The 21,367-nt window shown below is 47.9% G+C and overlaps 1 protein-coding gene across 2 annotated transcripts in view; it reads right to left on the bottom strand.

Moving 5' to 3' along the window:
• The window catches only part of MICAL2 (microtubule associated monooxygenase, calponin and LIM domain containing 2), a 173,129-nt gene that overhangs the window by 48,001 nt on the left and 103,761 nt on the right, over positions 1-21,367 (bottom strand). For both annotated transcript variants that reach the window (XM_055091527.1, XM_055091528.1), the window contains exons 25-29: positions 19,929-20,109; positions 18,243-18,430; positions 13,003-13,077; positions 8,193-8,317; positions 5,627-6,977 (exon numbers count right to left, since the gene is read on the bottom strand). In XM_055091527.1, the coding sequence (XP_054947502.1) occupies positions 5,627-6,977; positions 8,193-8,317; positions 13,003-13,077; positions 18,243-18,430; positions 19,929-20,109 (1,920 nt within the window). The remainder of the gene's footprint in view (positions 1-5,626; positions 6,978-8,192; positions 8,318-13,002; positions 13,078-18,242; positions 18,431-19,928; positions 20,110-21,367) is intronic.

The following is a 21,367-nucleotide window of genomic DNA, read 5'->3' as shown; positions in this document are numbered from 1 at the left end:
CTGAGCCTGCGCATCCGGAGCCTGTGCTCCGCAACGGGAGAGGCCACAGCAGTGAGAGGCCCGCGTACCGCAAAACAAACAAACAAACAAAACAAACAAACAAAAAAACCAACCTAAGTGCCCAGCATCAGAATGCACCAATAAAGAGTGTCATATTCATACAAGCAAATAAAATGAGGTGGTGGAAATGAGGAAACCACTGCTACGCATATGGACATGGAGCCACCCCCCTTAACGTTTAATGAAAGAAGCCAGGCACAAAAGAGCACACACTTGTATTAGTTTTCTATTGTTGTGGGAGCAGTGAACACCGTAGCAGCTTACAATAGCACCTACTGATTATCTCATAGTCAGTGCAGGCCTGGCTCCACTGGGTCCTCTGCTCAGTGTCTCCCAAAGCTGCAGTCAAGGTGTCCACTGGATTGGGGTCTCATTTGCAGCTAAGGGTTCTTTTCCAGCTCATTCAGATTGTTGGCAGAATTCAGTTCCTACTGGTTGTAGAACACGGGGTCTGTTTTCTTGCGGGCTGTCAGCTGGTTGCAGCTCCTTGAGGCCTCCTGCTCATAAGTTCTCTCACTGCATGACAGGTTACTCCTTCGAGGCCAGCAGGACGATGTCTTTCTCATGCTTTGAATTTCTGACTTCGGGAAGGGCCCAGTCCTTGTTAAGGGCTCACCCGATTACGTTAGGCCTACCCATTTCCCTTTTGATGAACTCAAACTCAGTTGTCTTGGAACTTAATTACATTTGCAAAACCCCATACCCTAAGCACAGGAGTGAGATCCACCATATTCACATTCCACCATACTCAAGAGGACGAGAGTACACAGGGCAAGAACATGGGAGGCAGGTATCATGGGGTCCTCTCAGAATTATGCCTACCACAAGACTGAATGATTCAAATTTATAAAGTCAAAAAATTGCAAAAGTTATCTAAGATGACAGAAGTCAGATGGTAAGCACTTTTGTTGGGTGGCACGTATATTTGGGAAGAAGCATGAGGGAGGCTTCTGAATGCTGGTAGCGTTCTATATCTTGATCTCCAAGGTGATTACACAAATGTGCACTTTGCAAAAATTCATCAGTTTTGTACTTAATATTTGTGTATGTATTTTATACTGCAATAAATATTTTACACAAAAATTTTAAAAGAGAGGTTCTCAGGGTGCTTTGTTTAATTACATAGAGGAGCAATAATTAGCATTAAAATTGTTGGTATAAAATTGGCACTGGTAAGTGCTTGAAGTCAGTTTATGCCCCCAAGTAAAAGACTCTGAGAAGTTTATGTTTACCAATAATTTACCTGGCAAGGTGTGTTGTAAAAATGAGAAAAATTAAATTTCAGCTGGCTCTTTATTCAAGTGATCATAAATCTGAGGTATTTCCATTTGAATAAATTTTGAAAGTTTCTCACTCTCAGTTTCAATACTGTTTTCTCTCTCCATTGCATGGAAGTGTGCAGCAAGTTAAGTGTAAAGTGAGCTGTGTGTGTGTGTGTGTGTGTGTGTGTGTGTGTGTGTGTATTTGTGATTGGTAGGCTGGGCAAGGGCAGGGAAATACAAGGAAGCTAATGGGCCTTATCTGATAGGGTAGGTAAAATCTTTACATTCTTAGGATACTGACTTAAGAACACCTCAGAAACACAAAGCTCTTCTATGCGATGGGTCCAGGCACTATTTTCAGAGCTGGTCAGCTTTAACCTAATTCCATTCTGCACTCCCATTCTGTTCCAAGCTAAGGAAGTCACACCATTTCCTAATGAATATAAATTAATGCAGCCCTCCAAGAAAAATAAATCAGGAAAACACATTTACCCCAACTTATTCTAACCAGCACATACAGAAGTCATATAAATATGATGTAAGTAAACTAAAGGCTAATCTCACTATGAATTTGATGCAAAAATCTTAAATAAAATATCAGCAAACAGAATAGAAAAGTATATTAAATAATAAGACACCATGACTGAGTGGTATTTATTTCAGCAACACAAGGATGGTTCAGTATCAGTGAATCCATTACATAATTCATACTATTAATTAAACTATGGAGCAAAAATCATGCAGTCATCTCAAATTGTGCTGACATTTAATAAAATTCAACATCCATTCATGATTTAAAATACTTTTAATAAAATAGGACTAGATGGCTATTTTCTCAAAACATATCTGGGTCAACCCAGAAGCCAGCACCATGCTTAAATGGGAAAACATTTAATGAGATGCATTCTCATTAAAGTTCAGAATATAATATAGAAACCATTATCACTACCTTAATATTGTTCTGGAGATTGTGGAAACCAAAGAAACAAGGAAACAAAATAAGTTAGTGCTACACAACTTAAAAACAAGAGGTAAAATTATCATTATTTGTAGATGTTATGACTGTATATTTGGGGAGGACCTAGGAGAAGTCATTGAAAAGCATTTACAAGCAAAGAGAATTCAGTAAAAATGGATGGGTCAAAAATTACCATACAGAAATCAATAAATTTCATATACACAATAGTAGGAGGATAAAATGGAAAAATCTTATTTATAACAGCAACAAAAACGAACATATCTAGTAATAAACTTAACAATAAATATGCAAGATCTATATGATGTAAAGTTTAGAATATTCCAGAGGGTCACAAAAAAAGATATGGGCAAATGGAAAGGCAATTCATATCATAAGGTTGTAAATTCTCACCGAGTTAGTTTGTAAACTTAATCCCATAAAAGTACTCACAGGATTTTTGGGGTACATAGGCAAGCTAATGCTCAGTCCATATAGAATATCAAAGAAGCAAGAAGAGCCAGGAAAGTTTTGAAAGAGAAGATCAATAATGAAATACTCTTCCTACCAGATGGTAAAATACAGAATTTTTAAAATATATAAATATATAAAGGAAAATAATCAAAACAGTGTGGAACTGATACATAACAGACAACTCAATAGAATATAATAGATGGTGTGGAAATCAGTCCAAGTACAGGAATCTGATATATGATAAAGACATCATCTCACATCAGAGAAGAAAAGATGAATATTCACTAAATTATTTTAGGATAACCAAAGAGACATCTAAAAAAAGAAGGTTGGATCCATAGCTCACATTTTATACTAGGGTAATTTCTTGATATAAACATATAAATTGTAAAAAAATAAGAAACTTTGTCCATAAACTTAGAAAAAGTTCTTTCTGAATTATGTTGTACAAAGCCCAGAAGCCATAAAATGGAAAATTGCTACAACAATTATATAAAATTAAAATTTTATGTGGCAAAAATCACCATAAACAAAGTTAAACACAAACAAGAAGCTGGAAAAGGTATTTGTTAATTTATATCACAAGAAAAAAGCTAAGTTTCCCTTTTACAGAGTCCCTACATATTATCAAGAAAAATACCAACAACCCGACAGAAAACTAGATAAAGACAGAAGCAACAGTTCACAGAAAAGGAAATACAAATGACTCTTCAATGTATGAAAAGATGCTCAATCTCTAATCAGGCTGGTAAAAAATTTTTTTAAAAGTTGGGTAGCGCACTGCAAGTGTAGAAATAGCACTCTCATACTTTGCTGCTGGGGAGGGTGAACCAGCACCACTTTGATGGAGGACAATTTGGCAATATCTATCAAAATTCTCAATTCACATGTACTTTGTTCCAGCATTTCCACTTCTAGGAATTTATCTTAGAGGTAAATTCACACATATGCCAAATGGCCTGAGTTCTTCATTATTGTAGCACTGTTTTCAATAATAAAATTTTGAAATACTTAAGTTTTCCATCACAGGGGACTGACTGGCTACATAAATTATGGTACATCTACACAATGGAATACCATGGAGCTATGAAATGAAGGAGAAAGTTCTTTATGTACTAATACAGAATGAGCTCCAAAATAAAATTAAAAGTTCAAAAGAAGTATGTACAATATGCTAGCATGCTATTATTTGTTCAAAAAAGAAATAATATGATATGTAAATTTTCTCATATGTTCATAAATTTTGTCTGGAAGAATGCCCAAGAACCTGATAATAGTATCTGTCATCAGGGATAGGACCTGGACGGCTCAGGGACAGATAGGGACAGGGATGGGAGATAGGACTATTCATTTTGTGCCTTTTGTACCCTTTTATTTTGAGCCATGTGACTGTATTATCTATCAAAAAATGCACAGCACGATTAAACTTTATGATGTAATAAAAAGGGTGTAGTTATACTCCAGCCTGTCCATGCTTATCCTGAATTGGCTGAAAATAAAGTCTCTTGTTAATCTGTATAGCTTTTTGATTAAAGCACCAAAAGAGAGAAATAATTTTTTGCTTGAAAACTGAAGTCCCAAAATAAAAGTTAAATTTTTTTAAAGTTTAAAGAAATAAAGAAAAAGTTCTCAACAATAGGGATGGTAGAATCAGTTTGTTTAAACCAATCAAACAAATAGCAACAACAAAAAAGAAATTATGTAAGTGTTTACACTGTCTCTAAGGATATGCGAGATTATGTTACTTTTAAAAATATTTCCTTATTGTTGAATTATTCTGATCTGTTGATATATTAATTTTATAATTTGAAAAATTATAATCAGATTTAAATATAAAAAAGCCTTAGGTCCCATTGGTAGCCAAATATACATAAATGTGTTTAAGCTAGTAATAAAAAATACAAGTTTAAAAGAGACACCATTTTCTTGACTAGTAAAATAGCAACACTGAAAAAATATGACACTTAATGCAGGTAACAGTGTGGTGAAAAGGGTAGTCTCATTAATGGTGAAATATAAACTGGTACCTTCCCCTTGTTTTAATTGAAATTTACAACACACAGTTGTAAGAAATAACACAGAAAGAACCTATATATATAGTCTTTACCCGTACAATTCTCTTTTAAAAAACAATTTGGGGGCTTCCCTGGTGGCGCAGTGGTTGAGAGTCCGCCTGCCGATGCAGGGGACACGGGTTCGTGCCCCGGTCCGGGAAGATCCCACATGCCGCGGAGCGGCTGGGCCCGTGAGCCATGGCCGCTGAGCCTGCGCAAAAAAAACAACAAAAAAACCCAATTTGTCAGTATCAGTTAAGAATCTTAAAAAACTCACACTTTTCAACTAGTAATTCCATTTCTTAGAACCTATCCTAAAAAAATATAATTCAAAGGAGAGAAAAAGCTATATGCATAAAAATGGTCATTCAATACCATATATAAAATATAAATATATTCATATATATGTGTTAAACGATAAGAAAATAGTTCATTAAATAATAACATAAACACTAGACAGAATATTCTACAGCCATTATATCACATTTATGTAGACTATGAGGTAATTGGCTTAATACCTATGATGTAATGTTGATTTAAAAGATAAAATTTTATGTATAATAGTGAAAAATATTCATATGGTCAATGAGTGGGAAAGTAGCGGAATTATGGTTGATTCTTTGTCTCTTCCAAAACTTTCTAGAACGTAATTTCAAATTTAATATTTTCATATTTTTTTCAAATTTTCTAAATTCAAGTTTTCCTACTTTTGTCAGAATTTAATTTGAGAAGCAAAAAGAGATGAAAGATGCCTGCTTGTTAATCCAATAACTAATTGCCCGGCATGAACGGTAGACTTTTGTTAGGAAAGAGCCACTTACTTGCATCTTTCTCTGGAGGAGGAGGAGGGATCCCCTGCCCCAGACAGGTGCCATTGACCAGCTGCACCAGTTTCTCTGGGGGCTGGGCATTGCCCATGGGCAGCACCTTCCCCTTGGGGCTGCTGAAGAGGTCTTGCAGGTCCTTTCTTGGTCTGGATTCTTGGAGGAAACTCTCAAAAGATTTGTCTTTGAGTCTGAGGGAGGAAAAGAGTGAGGTCTTTTTCTTGGGATCCCTGGAAGCATCTGGAATGGTCTCTTGCAAACTCACTTTCTCCAGGAGGGTGGGGACATCTTCGATCTTGCTGCAGGCTGGGGACACGAGTGCAGGAAACGTCTTGGATGACTGGTTGGGCAAACTGTGGGTGCGGAGGGCAGGGTCAGGAGGGCTCGGGGCTGAGGGCTGGGCAGCCCTGGCGGCTGGGGGGCCCAGGGAGAAGAAGGCTGAGGCCCTGCTCGCTATGTCTCTCTTGGGGGACGGCTGGTCCCAGTCTTTACTGGAGCTGCTTTTCCGAAGGCTGAATGAGCGAGTGCGAGCGTGGGGTGGGCTGGTGGGCAAAGTCTTTGACTCTGGCTTGGCCCAGGCCTTTCTCCCACTGTCGGAATTGGGGAGGAGCGGCTCCAGGGACCTCCGGATGGCGTTGGCTATGAGCCGCAGTGGGGACTTGGGCGGGGCCACGCTTTGCTCCCTGGGAGTCAGTTCAGCTGGGGTCCCCATCTTCTTCTGAGCCTCTCTCTGGGATGGTAAGGTTTCTCTCACTGCCCGAGGGAGCAGCAAGGGGCGGACTGGTTTCAGCACACCTCCTCCTCGGCCATTCTCGGTGCTTTTCTGGGAAAGTCGTACCCTGGCTTCCAGGCGCAAGCTCTCAGGGTTGGAGTCATTCCAATCTAGCAACCTAGTCTTCTGCTCCTGAGTGAGAACCAGCTTCTTTAAGCCCGACTTCTTCTCCTCTGCCCGCTCTGACCTACCCTCCTCTCCCCTCCTGGGTCTGGTACTCCCTTCTCCAGGGTCCTCTCCAGCCCTGGGAGACAGCTGTTGGTCTGGCGAGCACCTGTCCTTCCCTCCAATGGGGTGTGGGCCTCTGTGGATGCTTCTGGTACCCACAGGAGGGGCCTCTGCTTCCTGACTCCCATCAGAAGGCATCTCTGCAGGGCCGGATGGCCTCGAGCTTTCGAGGCCATCTCCACCAGGCCTCACCGGACAGTCTTCTGTCCGCTCCAGCACCTGGCCATGAGGGATATGCAGGGGGATTTCCTTGGGTGGTCCTTGGGTTCTGGCTTGCCTCAGAAAGATTGGGGTGGAAGGACTGAAATGACCTCTCGAGACCTGAGAAGGAGGGTTGCAAACTGTCACCTGGAAGGGATGGGCAAAAAATAGCGGTGATTTTTAGAAGTTCCCAGCATTTATATGAGGAACGCACATCTCAGTCTATAGCCCCCTCCCTTCGTCCCTCCAGATCTCAGATACCCAAAGTCAAAAAGAATTCTGCCTAGGATGATTTCAGAGGGCCACTCTTCCTTCTAAGTGGCTGACTTGGGAAGGGCTGGAATTGGCCCAGAGCCCCCATATCACTGACCAAAGTCTTTCCTGGGCCTTAGATTAGGTGGGTAGGAAGCCAGAAAGGAAAGCAAAGTCACTGACAAGCTCCTGGGCCAGTGAGGGGAGGGCTGGCCTGGTCCCTGTGGGTGGCCAGGCACATAAGGAAGCTCAGCCATGGTCCCTACTAAAGGGCACATTCCACACACAGGTATGTTCCTCCAACAACCAAGAAACCAAGCCTTCTTCTTTGGAGACCATTAAGGTAAGGAGAGGCAGCTACCCTTCTGGCTTGGAGCTGTGGTGGCAGGATAGCCTTTAGGATCTTCCAGTGACCCTTCAAAACCTCACTCATGCCTCTCACCACTGAGAAAGCAGCCATTGCTAGCATGCAGAAGCTTGACCCTTGGCAAAGGGAGAATATAGAAGACTTGAGAAGGAGTGACTGTGCCCTGCCAAGAGCTCTGGTCATGGGAGCTTCACAAGAGTATGTACTTTTCTGTCTTAGCTATTCTACTTCCCAGAGCCTAGAACAAGGTCTGGCAGGTAACAGAGGCTTGAAAAACCCATATTGAAGGAAAGAGTCCAACCATGACTGTCTCGGTGATGCCATTTTCTATTCAAGGGGGATGTTGCTTCCAAGGTTCTCAGCTGCTACCAAAGGTACCCTGCGTTCTGTGCCTGCCATCCTACAGCTGCCAGCTCCTCCACACCCTCTGTGAGGCCCTCAAGGGCAGAGCACAAGCCCTAGCATCTCTGCATCACACAGTGCAGCTCAGATTCCATGCCCTATAAAGTCTGCTAGTGAGCGGGTGGCTGTGCCCTCAGTGGTTGAGAAGGAACAGGGTGCACTTTCGTGCAAAGGATAAGTGAAGAGGTGTGGGGTGGACTCTTGACAGAGCATCCCTTTGGCCCTGGCTGTGCACCTGGGGTGACCTAAGGGTGCTAGGAATCCAGAGCTCAGTGTGGAAGTGGGAGGAGTATAGGCAGTTTGTCGTCCTCACACCTGTGCAGGGCCCTGAGGGCACTTACCTGAGGCGGGGAGGAACTATCCAGAGCATGTGGGACACCAGCTGAAGAAGAAGATGGCAGAGAAGGCGAAGGAGAAGCTTCCTTTGGAGGCGACATAGGTCTTTTGTTGTTCACTGGTGTCATCTCTACCAAGGAAAGAACATGCTCTCCATTACAGAGTTGTAGTTTCCTTATTTTATCATGAAAAGAGGAGGTTTTCAGTGAAGCTCCTCTCTATAAAGTCAGAGGGAGGAAGATGCCAGAAACGGATTCAGAGGCCCTGGAGCCCACTGCTTGGGACTTGGAAGAACAGGCGTAGGAGTGTCAGCCTCCTGTGGGGGAAGTAGGTCCCAGGACGAAAAGTCCAAGAACCACTGTGTCTCGCACACACACGCGAGAATGTCCCCGAGAGTTGGAACAGGGGTCTCCAGGGTGCTTCTGGGAAACGGACATCTACCTCTAAGGTTTGCCCTAGAGCCATCGTGGTGGGGAGCTGGGGCTGCATTAAATCACTTAGTCAATAAACCACCCGAGGCTTTTTCCCGTAAGATGCATGCTGGACCATTCACCATGGGCACAGACAGGAGAGGCAGTCACTGCCAAGGAAACGGGCTCTTCCTCCCACATGTGTATCATGGGGCTCTCCGACGAGATGGTTAGTTTGAGATTTTAAGAGAACACAAGGGAGGGAGATTATAATGAGTATCAGAGCATTTGAAGCATATGGAGTGGGGTTCGTGCCAAGCTCCTGTTGGTCAGGGAACAAATGAGAGCCAGTGCATGTGCTGTCCTTCTCGACGGGAGAAAGGAGTGTGGCCGGGGCCGAGGATAAGCCTCATTCTGAACTGTGGGAGCTGAACCCAATTAGTCTAGTTACAGCAGAATTCCGACAGATGTTGCCTATAAGATCAATCTCACTCCCTCTCTCACGAGCGCACACACACATGTGCGCACACAGACCCCCTAGTAACCTTAATCTAAACTCTCGAGCATTTAGTTTCCCTCTGGGACCATTTCAATAGGTCCTCAAAGGGATTCAGGAGACACCATCCTCACTTCCAGATTTGCCCACTCAATGTCTGACCCTTCAGCCCAGCCAGCTCTCCTGTTAGCCCTCCCGGCACATAAAGGCTGTTCCACAGAGACTTCCCAGGACCACTGTCTCTAACTACCCACTCCTGTCAGACTTCCTGCTTCTGGCTGCTCAGCTGACCCATTTCCATTTCCCTCCAAGGTGTCCAGCCTTCAGATTTCAGCTTGTTTCTAAACACAATCCCCTGGCCTCAGTTTCCCCAAAGCTTTGGCTGAGAGGTTCCTCCTCTGGGACCCACCCCGGCCAGGCTAAGCCCAGGCCTCACTCCAAGAGGAGTTCCTTCCAGACCCGTGTGCACAGCGGAGCCACACAGGGGGTTGTCAGTACTCCGTCCTGCTTCCCTCTTACAAATGCAAGCACGTTAGAGCGTGCGCGTCCCAGGCCTGGGAGCTGAAAAGCTGGCCACACACACCATCAGCAAGCTCCCCAGGGGAAGCGCTCCAGGGAAAAGGGTAACTTGGCAGAACAGATCTGAGGGTGGCAGGAAGGAGCTGCTGGGGACAAAGGCCACTGGCTGCCAGGAGCTGACACTGGGTGGGGGGGTGGGGGACGGCTGGCCGGCCTGCCTGTCACCCGAACCCCCTTCTCAGCCCCCAATTAGATGGTTCGAGCCTAAAAAGGCAAAAGTTGTGAGTCAGTTGTTGCCTTGCTTCCTGTCCTCAGCTTGCCAAATTCCTGCTGAATTCCTTCTCCTCCTCTTCCTGGCCCCCTCATTCTCCTCTCTCTGCCACCTCCTGAATCAAACTCCTGAACTTGTCCCAAAGTCCCCTCAGCTCCACAGACTGCCTTTTTGTCCCCCCAAGGAGCGATCCGGGAACCCTCCGACACAGAGCCAGGAGACCTTGGGAGCCAAGCCGATAGGAAAGCCTTGGGGTTCTCAAGGTCATGACCTGGGAGCTGCCCCCCTCTTCTGTGTCTAATCCCCAACTCCACCCAGCAAGTGGGATCTCTCTCCACACATGATCCTCAAGACTGTCTTCAGGATGGAAGTTGGGGGCAGGGGGCTTGAGGAGATGGGGGAAGCAAAACACCTGCCATTCAAGCCACTGGCCGGGAAGTGGGCAGTGCCTAGGAACAGAAGGGGAGGCCAGAGCCCAGCTGACAGGTGAGGGGAAATCTCACCCACCTGAGGCCTTTGGTTTCCCTCAGAGGATGGTACAGGGGAGCCTGGGACCCCACCCCTTTCCCACCCACACCAGCCGCCTGACACAGTGAGTTACATAACCCCTGTTTCCTCATCTGAAAAATGGGAACCCTAGTGCTGTTTCATGGGGAAGCTAAAGAAATAAAATGGGATAAAAAGAGGTGCCCAGTGCAAAGCACAAAGTAAGCGCCACATGCTAGCTAAATATTAATTCCATCCTCTTCCCTTCCTCCCATGCACATGAGTGGTGTCCAATAAAGGCACTGCTGAACTGCTGACCTGTTCCGGGGGTAGGAGGTGATGCACATCCATCCTGGCCAGGATTTCTCTTAACTCACGGCCCACAGGCTTGGTTCTCATTGACCAACTCAGGTCCTTCACGCCCTTTCTTGTTTTGCTTGAAACCTCAGCATGGTCCAGCCAGGTCTGCCCTGCCCTCTGCAGGAGCCTCAGTCCTGGGTGCCACTGGCCCTTCCAGTCCCATTGTGCAAAGGAGGTTGATGAACAGATCAGGGTCTGGATTACAGCTCCTCCCATATCCCTCCTGGGTCAGCTGCCTCTTCTCTGGGCCCTCTGGCAACGGAGGCCTTTCCCTTGACCCTAGAGGTCGTCCTGGTGAGTATGGTCAGCTGAGCGAGGGCGATAAGGGCAGGCACGCAGCCCCCTCCATCCTATTGCCTGGGGCTGGGGCCAGAGCCAGCCTTAACAGGGCAGTGAAGGAATAGAGGAGATGGTGTGCCCCAAGCTCTGCTCCCTCCCACAGGACCAGCCTTGCCCAATGGGCTTCCTTTTGGGCAAAATGAAGATGACCAAAAAGATGGCTCTGAGGATTTTCACAAAGACTGGGATTCCAGGGTGCAGCTCCCCAGAATTTGGAGCTTAGGCAATACGCAAATCCTCCAAAAGTCTTGGAACGCCCTCTAGGGGCTGCAGCCTGCTCAGGCCTAACCCACGTTCTCTGTTCCTGCACTGAGTTCAACTCAGTTCAGCCGGCTTGGTCCCTGGTTCTTTAGTTCGTTCATTCATTCGTTCATTCATTCATTCATTCATCCACTTATTCATCCGTTCTGCAAACAAGGACTGGGTGCCTCTTCTGCACCAGGCCCATGCTAGGCACTAAGCCCACAGAAATGATTCAAACTCAAGGCCTGCCCTCAAACCAGCTTTTACATGCACTTGAGAACCCACGCCCGATACTCCTGGGATAACTAAAGACACAGCTGAGAAACCACGCCGCTGGTTAGCAGTCCCCTCTCTCCTGTGCCTCCTCCAGCACCCACACCCTGCTGTGAGGGTCCCCCGCCAGACTCCCTGCTCTCACCCCAGATCAGGAACTTCTTGAGGGCGGGGTCGGACCCCTTGCACTGGTGGCACTCAGTAAAGTCGGCTGGAAGCACTGGATGGAATCTGCACCCAAATGGACCCATCCATAGAAGCAGAATTCCCGTGACTGGGGAGGGGCCGAGGTGGGGAGGAAATGAGACGCGTGGGAAAGGCCTGCCCCAGGCCCTCGGTAAACGGTGATTCCCTCCTTCCCCTCGCCTTCGCTGCCTGGGATCACACAACGGTTTAAGAGCCATTTTAGGTTGTCGCCAGGTGAAGTGGCCGACTCAGGTGTGCCCTGGTCCTGTTCCAGAAGTGCCCATTGTCCCAGCCTGGCCCGAGGGAAAGGGGCCGCAGGTCTATGGGTTGCAGAGAATGACTCACTGGCCACAAGTCAGCGTTGACTCAGAAGGCAGGAGTCAACTAAATTAGCACGCTATTCCATCTCCAGTGTTTCTTTTAAGAAGCCTTCATCTAACCCCAGGTTTTCCTGGGTCCACCCCTCCTACAGCAAGGTCCGGAGAGGGAGCATGGGGGCAGGAGGAGGTGGAAGGCAGTGATGGACTTGGGATCAGATGAAGAGCCCCTGATCCCTCTCAGGATTGGAGAGGGACTCTCTGCTCTGTAACTGGGGCAGCGCCAGGAACACGCTGGCCCTGGGACGCTGCGCGACCGAGCACGCGGTCACTGCGCCCCCTAGTGGGAGTCCACTGCCTTGGCACCCGCCGCGGGCCCTGGTCCTCACCCACCTGCTCTTCCTTGGGATGCGGGGCCACAACCTGCTCGGAAAAAGGAGCAGGGCAGTGTGTATTTGTGCGTTTGTGTATGTGCGTGTGTGTGGTGTGTGTGCGTCTTTGGATTCCTTCACTGCTTTGCCCACTACTGCACGAAGTCAAGCTGATGCCCCCAGCCCGACTCCAGTGTACTGAATCAAAACGTATAGAGGCCTCAGGCCTCAGTTTCCTCATCTGTGTTTCAAGAAGATTGGAGCGGATGGCTGCTAAGGTCCCTTTTAAGTGCAATTGTAGAGTTCTAAGGCCCTGTGACTCCAGAGTGGGGAGCTGGGGAGGCGGAAGAAAAAGTAGCAAATCCCTTGGAAAGTGCTTCCTCTAGCGAGCATCGGAAATAGTCAAACAGTACATTTCTTTCCTTGCCCCTCACACCCAGGAGGCCAGTTCAGAGAGGACACGTGAGGAGTGAGAACAGCTGCCCCTGGGAATTAATCAGACAGCTCCTGCCCCCTCCCACCCCCCAGGGAGCTCATGACTCACTCGACTGGAATTTTCTTCTCCCACTCTGGTATTTGCTGGGAGTTGGAAACTGGAAGCTGTTGGCCCTCTGCAGAACTGTGGTGGGAAAAAGAAAGAGGGAGAGAAGATGGGGAGGGAGCAAGAGTCTGTTAAACGGGTAGGATAAACAGGGAGTTTTTTCTTATGGCCCAGTTACCAAAAGTTAGCAGACTAATGGTCATAATTGACTGAGCCCCTTCCTTTCCTCAGACCGAACCTCCCTGTCCCTATAACACACACTTCCAACTTTTCATTCATTCACTCATCAAATTGTTTTGAGACCCTGCTATGGGCCAGGTACTGCCCTCTTTCAGAAAATATCTCAAATTATGAGCCATCATTCTAACTCACCCATTGTTAATAAGCATGTGTGCATACATGTTTGTATGCATACATGTATATACATATGTCCGTATATACACAAGCGTATGTGACACGTTCATTTTAAGCAGAGCTGCTCTTTGGAGCTGAAGTCTCACATCAATGTCCCACATGTGTCACAGATGAACCAGAGCTGCTCTCATTGAAGCCTGGAAGCTGCAGAAAGCTCCACCCTCTCTCTACCTTACCCCCAGAGCCCCCCAGACCCTTTGGGAACCAGTTTTAACTGAACCCCTGGACACTCCATGGCCACAACCCCTCCTCTTGGCCTGCTTCCGATGGAAACACATTTGCAGGATGCCATGGGCTGCGTTATGAAGACCCTTTGCCCAGCTGGGCCTTGAGAATCAGCTGAGCAAAATGAACGTCACAGGCAGAAGAAATGAGTCTTAGCCATTTGGGACCTATGGGTAGGCAGTGGGATGTAAATGTACCCCGTTCCCACACTGGGCCCTCAGATTTGGCCACAGGCTCCAGGTCTCCGTGGTGGTTCCAACACGGCCGGAGAGAAAGACGGGGCAAGGCACACCTGAATGGCTCCCACACGTGGGACCAGGAGATGTGGAAGGAAAGGAAGCCCGCAGGACTGATGTGGGTGTGGAGAGTGGGTGGGGAAGCTTTGAACACACAGCTGGCCCAGCCCGACCTCTGTCTGCAGGAAGTCCTAGATTCCACTCCCCGCCAGGGCTCAGAGCTGCTGTCAGCTCTTACCAGCCAGGCTGTGGAGCACAGGCGTCCACCCGACCTGTGGGCTTCCTTTCCTCAGCAGGAGATCTTTCCGCTCCTGAGCTCCTTGGCTCCCCTCCCTCCCTTATCAATTTGGAGAGCTTTGCTCCTGCTGTGTCTGGTCTGGCGGCTCCCCATCCCACAGGTCTGCTGCCATAATCAAGCTCATGGGTTGGAGGGGGAGGAGCCTATGTGGATAGGTGAAGGTGCCATCTCCCTGTCTCCCCACTGCAGAATGAACAGTCTATGTACAATGTAGGGCCACTTGCCCCTGCCAAGTGCAAGTCATGGATGTTTTACATAAGGAACAAGCACAGCTGATTCCTGCAGACCAGAGTTAACCTCTTCATCACCTAATGGAGAAATTACTCAAGAAACACAGAGTGCCAAAAGCTCTTATTGCTTCTACTTGGCTGTTAACTTTGTGGAATGGGACTTACTAGAAATGGTTAAAATTCATGAGAGGTTTTCCATCACTGGTGTTTATAGGGCATCCATGCACACATTTTTACCACAATAGGAATAGAGTGGGTAGTCATGATTTGATCCAGTAATTTTGAGCAGAGTAAAGCAGTGCTGTTCCCTTCTTTTTAGTTTATAGTATATTTATTTAATGTGTTTATATTTATTTTAAGGGAGTACTTTTGGAGATCTTAGTGTATGACCCTCTGCAAAAGGAGTAAGAGGGTAAGTATTGTGACATAGGGTGCTGATGACATCATTTTATTGTCACACACTAACAATAAATGTTCTCCATAGGCCATTGGACCATCCTGTTATCAAATTATTGCCAGAAAAAAAAAATGGATAAATACCGATTTTTCTAAATCAGAATAATTTGAGGGCAGATTTCCCTCCTAACTGTAACTGGTTTATGTCCAAGAACCCAGTGCACTAGATCAATTCGTTTAGTTGTTTAGGCGTGCATTTTATAACTAATGCATCCAAGCAGGCCTCTAGGAAGCTGCTCTTCTGCGATTCCCAAAGCACAGGACGTGGCCCTCCTGCCTGGAGGCATCTGGGGTGCTTCCATAAACGCAGATACTGGTCCCCACTCTAGACCCAAGGCATCTGAATCTCTGAAGGAGGGAACCTAGGAATCTGCCTCTTAAGCAGGATTTTTAGGAACCACTAAACTAGGTGTTTTAGGGGAGCATTACTGAGCATTTTCTATGGCCTCTATTACACAGGGCTCAGTTTCTGTTTTAAACCATCATGGTGGGCATGCTCTATGCTAAAGAACTTTGAGGAGGGGATAGGTTCCTTGATGAGCTGCGGCAGTCCCAGAGTCTTTTCAAAGGTGGTAAAACATATATAATATAAAAATCACCATTTTAACCACCTTTAAGTATAGAGTTGAATGGCATTAAGTACATTCACGTTGTTGTGCAAACATTAATTCCATCCATCTCCGGAACTTCTTCTTCATCCCACTGAAACCCTGTCCCCATTAAACAATAATCCCCATCCACCCTCTTCCCCCAGCCCCTGGTTATCACTTTTCTATACTTTCTGCCTCTGTGACTTTGACTATTCTGGGTGCCCCATAGAAGGGGGATCATACAATACTTGTCCTGGCTTAGTTCACTTAGCATAATAACTTCCAGTTTCATCCATGTTGTAGCATGTGTCACAACTTCATTCCTTTTTAATGCTGAATAACATTCCATTGCGTGGATATAGCACAATTTGTTTATCCATTCACCTGTTGATGGACATTTGGGTCATTTCTCCTTTCGGCAATTGTGAAAAATGCTGTTATGAGCATGGTGTACAAACCAGGAATCTTTTTAAAGCAACATCCTGGTCTTTTTCGGCATGCCCTCGGCTAACCTCCGAGACATTTATCCAGGTGAAAATAGTGATTAACAAAGCTCCATGACACCCACAACATGATGTTAACCCTACATTATCTGGTAAAGTGATGGACTCACCACAACCAGCAACACAGAGCTCAGACTATGCCAGCGATTGTAACCTTACAATGTGGTCTGCTTGGCAGTGATGGAAATCGTGATGGATAAAGACAAAACCAACAGAAGATTGCTTGAAAGTCGTGAGGTCTATTCACTTCTCTACTATGTTTCTTATTCTGGAATTAAACTGGACTGTCAAACAAAATGCTTTGGACACACTTCCTTGATCTCTCCACCTAATCCCATCCTCCTGGGAGAAGTGCTCTAGCTGAGTCATGTTTGGCTGTCATGCTCTCACCTGCTAGCAGAGGATGCTGCACGAAACAGCCTTGGGAAAACTATGGCTGCATTTTCTGCAGACCCCATTGTTCAAGACACGATCAAACGCATCTCTCAATATCATCTATTTGACACGAGCTGGAAAATTTCCATAGGGTGAAGCATTAGGAAAAGTGGTACCAGCTCTGAGACCTGCTGCAAACCAATGTATTTTTTTCCTTGTGAACAGTCAGAAGTAATTGTCTGTTTCCATTTGAACTCTGGCTGCCAGAAAACTCAGAATCAAATTTATGATTCCACTAGAGCAACTGTTTAGGATCATGGTCTGCCTCTCTGAGGTCTATACCTCCTAAACTGGTTTTCCCTTTCATGTATATATCTTTAGGCTTTATCTTGAGGCATTATCTTTCATATATATAGACACACAATTTTGTTTTATGTCTTTCTTGTAAGTTGCCTAAAATCCTCTGACAATTGAGGAGAAAGGAGAAATGGAGGGAAGGGATGAAAGGTGGGCAGTCTTCGTGTCTATAAATGAGGAGGCTGGAGCCCAGGGTGATGGAGAGGCCAGCAGTACCCAAGACTCTGTCCACTGCCTGTGCTAAGCCTCTCTGGACAGCACCACAAATGGTACTTAGCAAATGTGTTTGGTTTTTTTTTTTTGCGGTACGCGGGCCTCTCACTGTTGTGGCCTCTCCCGTTGCGGAGCACAGGCTCTGGACGCGCAGGCTCAGCGGCCATGGCTCACGGGCCTAGCCGCTCGGCGGCATGTGGGATCTTCCCGGACCGGGGCACGAACCCGTGTCCCCTGCATCGGCAGGCGGACTCTCAACCACTGCGCCACCAGGGAAACCCTAGCAAATGTGTTTTAATGGCAATTTGTCTTTTTAAAAAACAGCTCACATGAGAGGGTAAATCCAGAGTTTACAGGATTCTGGCCCCAGCCCTGGTCTTCCTGTGAAACCATCACTCGTAAGAACATTTCTAGGTTCACGTGGAAGTTCTGCTCTCGGCCACCAGAGGGAAGCGCAGGACAAGTAGAGCTGCGGCTTTCTCCAGGCAGCTAAGGGCATTGGTCCTGATGATGGCAAGTTGCTATTAGCCTGTTTCTGCCCACCCACAGGTCACTAGTTGCCCTTGACTAAATCAAAACATTCAATTCAAGGCCCTTTATTAAAACAAGCTGGAATGCTAAAGACAACGACTTCTTTGGGTGTGAAGCATCCAGCACTTGGGCCACACCAGTTACTAAGCTGTGTGAGTCCTTGGGAAAACACTCAGTCCATTTGAACACCTATAAAATGGGCTTCGTGCTACTTACCTCACATGGTCATCCTGAGGATGAAATGGGGCCATGTACAGGGAAAGCCCTGGCCAATACAGGTACTCAGTGATAGGGCATTTGTTATAGCACATTCCACAAGCCGCAAGCACTGGTAGTGGCCCTGTGCTGCCCCCTGGTGGCCCCAGAGAAACTGTGCTGCTCAGAGATGTGTGTGGTCCAACAGCAGCTGAGCCCACCTCCTTTTCCCTCACGGGCTATGGAATGCCAGAGGGGCCCTCACAGGTATTCACAGAGGACGCTGCTCCAGGAAAGAGGGTCCTGGGGCCCCCTTATCTCTGCCTGTGACACATAGCCAGCCAGCCCCCTCCACCTCCTTCCCACTTGAGATTCCAAAGCTGCCCATGGAGAGGGAGGCTGGGCCTGGGTCCAGTCCCCTCACCCCCACTTGTACCCCGGCCCCCAAAGGTCCCAGCTCCACTGCCTCTGAGCCTGAGGGCCAGGCCTACTGTCACGTGGGCCTCCATGAGGAAAAACCGTCCATGGGGGTCCCTGTCCCCCCTCCCCCCTTCCACCCCCATGTCCCAGGATCATGCAAGCCCGTCTGTCTGTCTCGCCCAGGCAGGCCCTCTGCTCACCAGGCACAGCTTCAGGCTCCTCGGGGCCAAGTGGAGAGACTGTCCTGGGCAGGGCCTCCCTCAGGGAGCTGTGCTGGGCGAGGGGCTTCAGGAGGGGTGAGGGTCGGGGTCCCTGTCGCCGGGGTCTTTCGTCCCAGGGCTCTGCACTGGAGGCCTCACTGCCACCACGGTCCGCCTCTTCGTCCGAGCTGGGAGGAGGAAGGAAAGAGCAGGTGAGTGAGGAGGCCTGCCATCCCAGCCGCACCGTGCCCTGCCCGTCGCTGCCCTCCAGCAGGCAAAGGGCTTCTAGGGCAAGGGCCGTGGGTTAGTTACCTCTACGCCTGGCACCCAGCCTCTGGCTTTGTTATGGGCTGACCCGTGCCCCCCGCCAGATTCACATGAAGTCCTAACGCCTAGTACCTCAGAATGTGACTGCTTTAAGAAAAAGGGTCTTTAAAGAGGTAATTAGATTAAAATAAGGTCATTAGGGTGGGCGCTAATCCAATCTGACCGGTGTCCTTACAATTTTCCTTACAGGGACATTTAGACACAGGCATACGTAGAAGGAAAAGGCCACATAAACGAGAAGACCGCCATCTACAAGCCGAGGAGAGGGGCCTGGAACAGAATCTTCCCTCATGGTCCTCAGAAGGAACCAACCCTGCTGACACCTTGATCTTGAACTTCTAGAACCGTGAGAAAATAAATCTCTGCTGTTTAAGCCACCCGTCTGTGGTTCTTCATGGCAGCCCTAGCACGTGAATGCAGGCAAGTTCAGATGAGAGCAGGTGAAAGAGGCCCGGAGATGTACAATGAAGTATTCATGTGAAGGCTGGTCCTCTCATCTTCACCGTCCCCGAGCAGGACTCCTAAGCTCTCTGGGGTAAAATGAGCTCATCATTAGGACCTGGGCCTAAAACGTCAGGCATTTAAATACTGCTTGCTTCCCTTGGGAATAGATGAGGGAATGGAAAAGACTACAGAAAAGAATGGGTGGGGGGATATTTAACCTGGGTCTGAAATAACCATCAGGAATTCAGGTGGTGTGGGAGTGGAAGCAGGGTGTCCTGGGTAGTGGGGACAGCACAGCACAGTCCTGGGGTGGGGAAGCACAAAACCTATTGGCTAGTGACATTTTCATGAATATATATATATTTATTATATATATATATAATATATATATATATATTTCTCTCTCTTTCTTTCTCTCTCTCTTCCTCTCTCTCTACGTCCAGCATGCTTCTTTGTGTGAGGGCACTGCCCCTTGTCCATCTGTGAGCTTTGGTGGACCATCTGTCCATCAGCCTGCCCAAGCCTGCCAGTCACAAAAGCATCCCGGTCCAGTTCATTGATTAGCCCCAATGCAATGTGAGTAGTACCAGTTGGAGCCCAACCTTGAAATCTTGATACATGGACATGAATCTGTGGATGTAGGCTGAGGCCCCCAGCAGCCAAGAGTTCCACATAGGGGCCTCTCCATGGATGGCTGTAGATCCAACATATTTGCCTTTGTTACTTAAGCTTCTTTGGGTTGTTCTACACCCCTTGACATGTTAATTCTTCGGTCCTGACGACTCCCTATGGATTATCCCATCTTACAGATGGGGAAATGGAGGCACAGAGAGGTCATACTGCAAGTGAGTGGGGATAAGACCAGCCCCCTTGCCCAACCCATCCTGCGCCCGTCTTGCAGCAGCAGGAACATACCTGCTGTCATCACTGGTGACCAGGACACGCACAGCCAACACGTCCTGCCCAACCACTTCCTCCCCGGGGCTGATCCTCACTGAGGTCCACTCAGAGGGCAGGGGGGAGGCAACTCCGCCAGCCACATCACCATGTTCGAGCTCCGGGACACTCTTGGGCTTCTTGGGGGAGGTTGGCTCATCTGTTGAGAGGAGAAGAGGGTCTAGAGAGATGGTGGGAATGGCCCGCCCCACAGGGCGCCTGCCCTTCCTCCAGAGGCTTGGGTGGACACTCTAAGATGGACCTCATCCACCGTGCCATCACTGGATCCCCACCACTTAGCCCACCGGACACCCCAGCATTTAGAGCACATGTCTTGTGTGCAGGGCACGAACATACACACTGTCCGACTCAAGAGTAAAGGAGGGTCTGAAATGTCCATAGGTCTCACCCCAGGTCCACCAGCCTCTGCATTGCTGTTATCAGAATCACAGTGTCCAATGTGTCACTAAACCCAGTGGTAACTTCTCATTTCTCATCTCACTTGACACACCAGAAGCCTCTGACCCCGCTGATCACTCCTTCCTTCTAGAAACAGCTCTTCTCTCAGCTTCCAGGACAGCACAGCCTGGCTCCCTCCTCCCCACTGGCTACCTCCTTCTCTCTTTGTTTCTTTCACTGGTTGCCCCCGCCCCACCCCGTGACCTCTCAGCACTGGAAGGTCCCAGGACTGTCTTTGAACCTCTTCTCTTCTCATCTACACTCATGTCCTTGATGATCTCATCTGGTTTCAGCCTTAAATAACCCTAGACAGCAATGGCTCACACATGTCTCTCTCTCCAGCCTGGACATTCCCCTGAATCTAGATGCGTATACGCCACTGCTTACTTGGCATTTCCAGGTGGATGTCCAGTGGACACATCACACTCACGCCCATGGAATGCTCCATCTCTGCCTCTCCCCCAAACCTGCCTCCCGCATGGCCCTCCCATCTTGGTAAATGGCAACTTGGGCCTTCAGGTTGCTCCAGGCAACACTTCAGTGTTATCCTTGACTCCTTTTGTTCTTTCACTCTTCACTCAAGCTATCAGCAAATCCAGTTGGCTCTACCTTGAAAATACGTCAGGAATCCAGGCGCCTGTCACCACCTCCTCTGCTGCCACCCTGGCCCCAGCCATCATCATCTCTTGTCTGGGTTACAGAAATGGCCTCTACTGGTCTCCCTGCTTTCCCTCTGGCCATGCCCCTCCCCTAGGTCTATTCTCAACACAGCTGCCGAGTGTCTGTTAACATGGAAGTCAGATCACGCCACCCCCTGTCACAATCCTCCAGGGCCCCTGTGACCTCATCTCCCAGGGCTGCCCCCGGCTCTCTGCTCTGACCACGTGACCGCTGTGCTGTCCCTCCGCACGCAGCACGCCACCGCCCCCCCCTCCCCCCCCCCCCGCCATCTCAGCCCC

The sequence above is a fragment of the Physeter macrocephalus genome, chromosome 16, assembly GCF_002837175.3.
Source record: "Physeter macrocephalus isolate SW-GA chromosome 16, ASM283717v5, whole genome shotgun sequence".
NCBI lineage: Eukaryota > Metazoa > Chordata > Mammalia > Artiodactyla > Physeteridae > Physeter > Physeter macrocephalus.
This window is presented reverse-complemented; position numbering and strand designations above follow the sequence as displayed.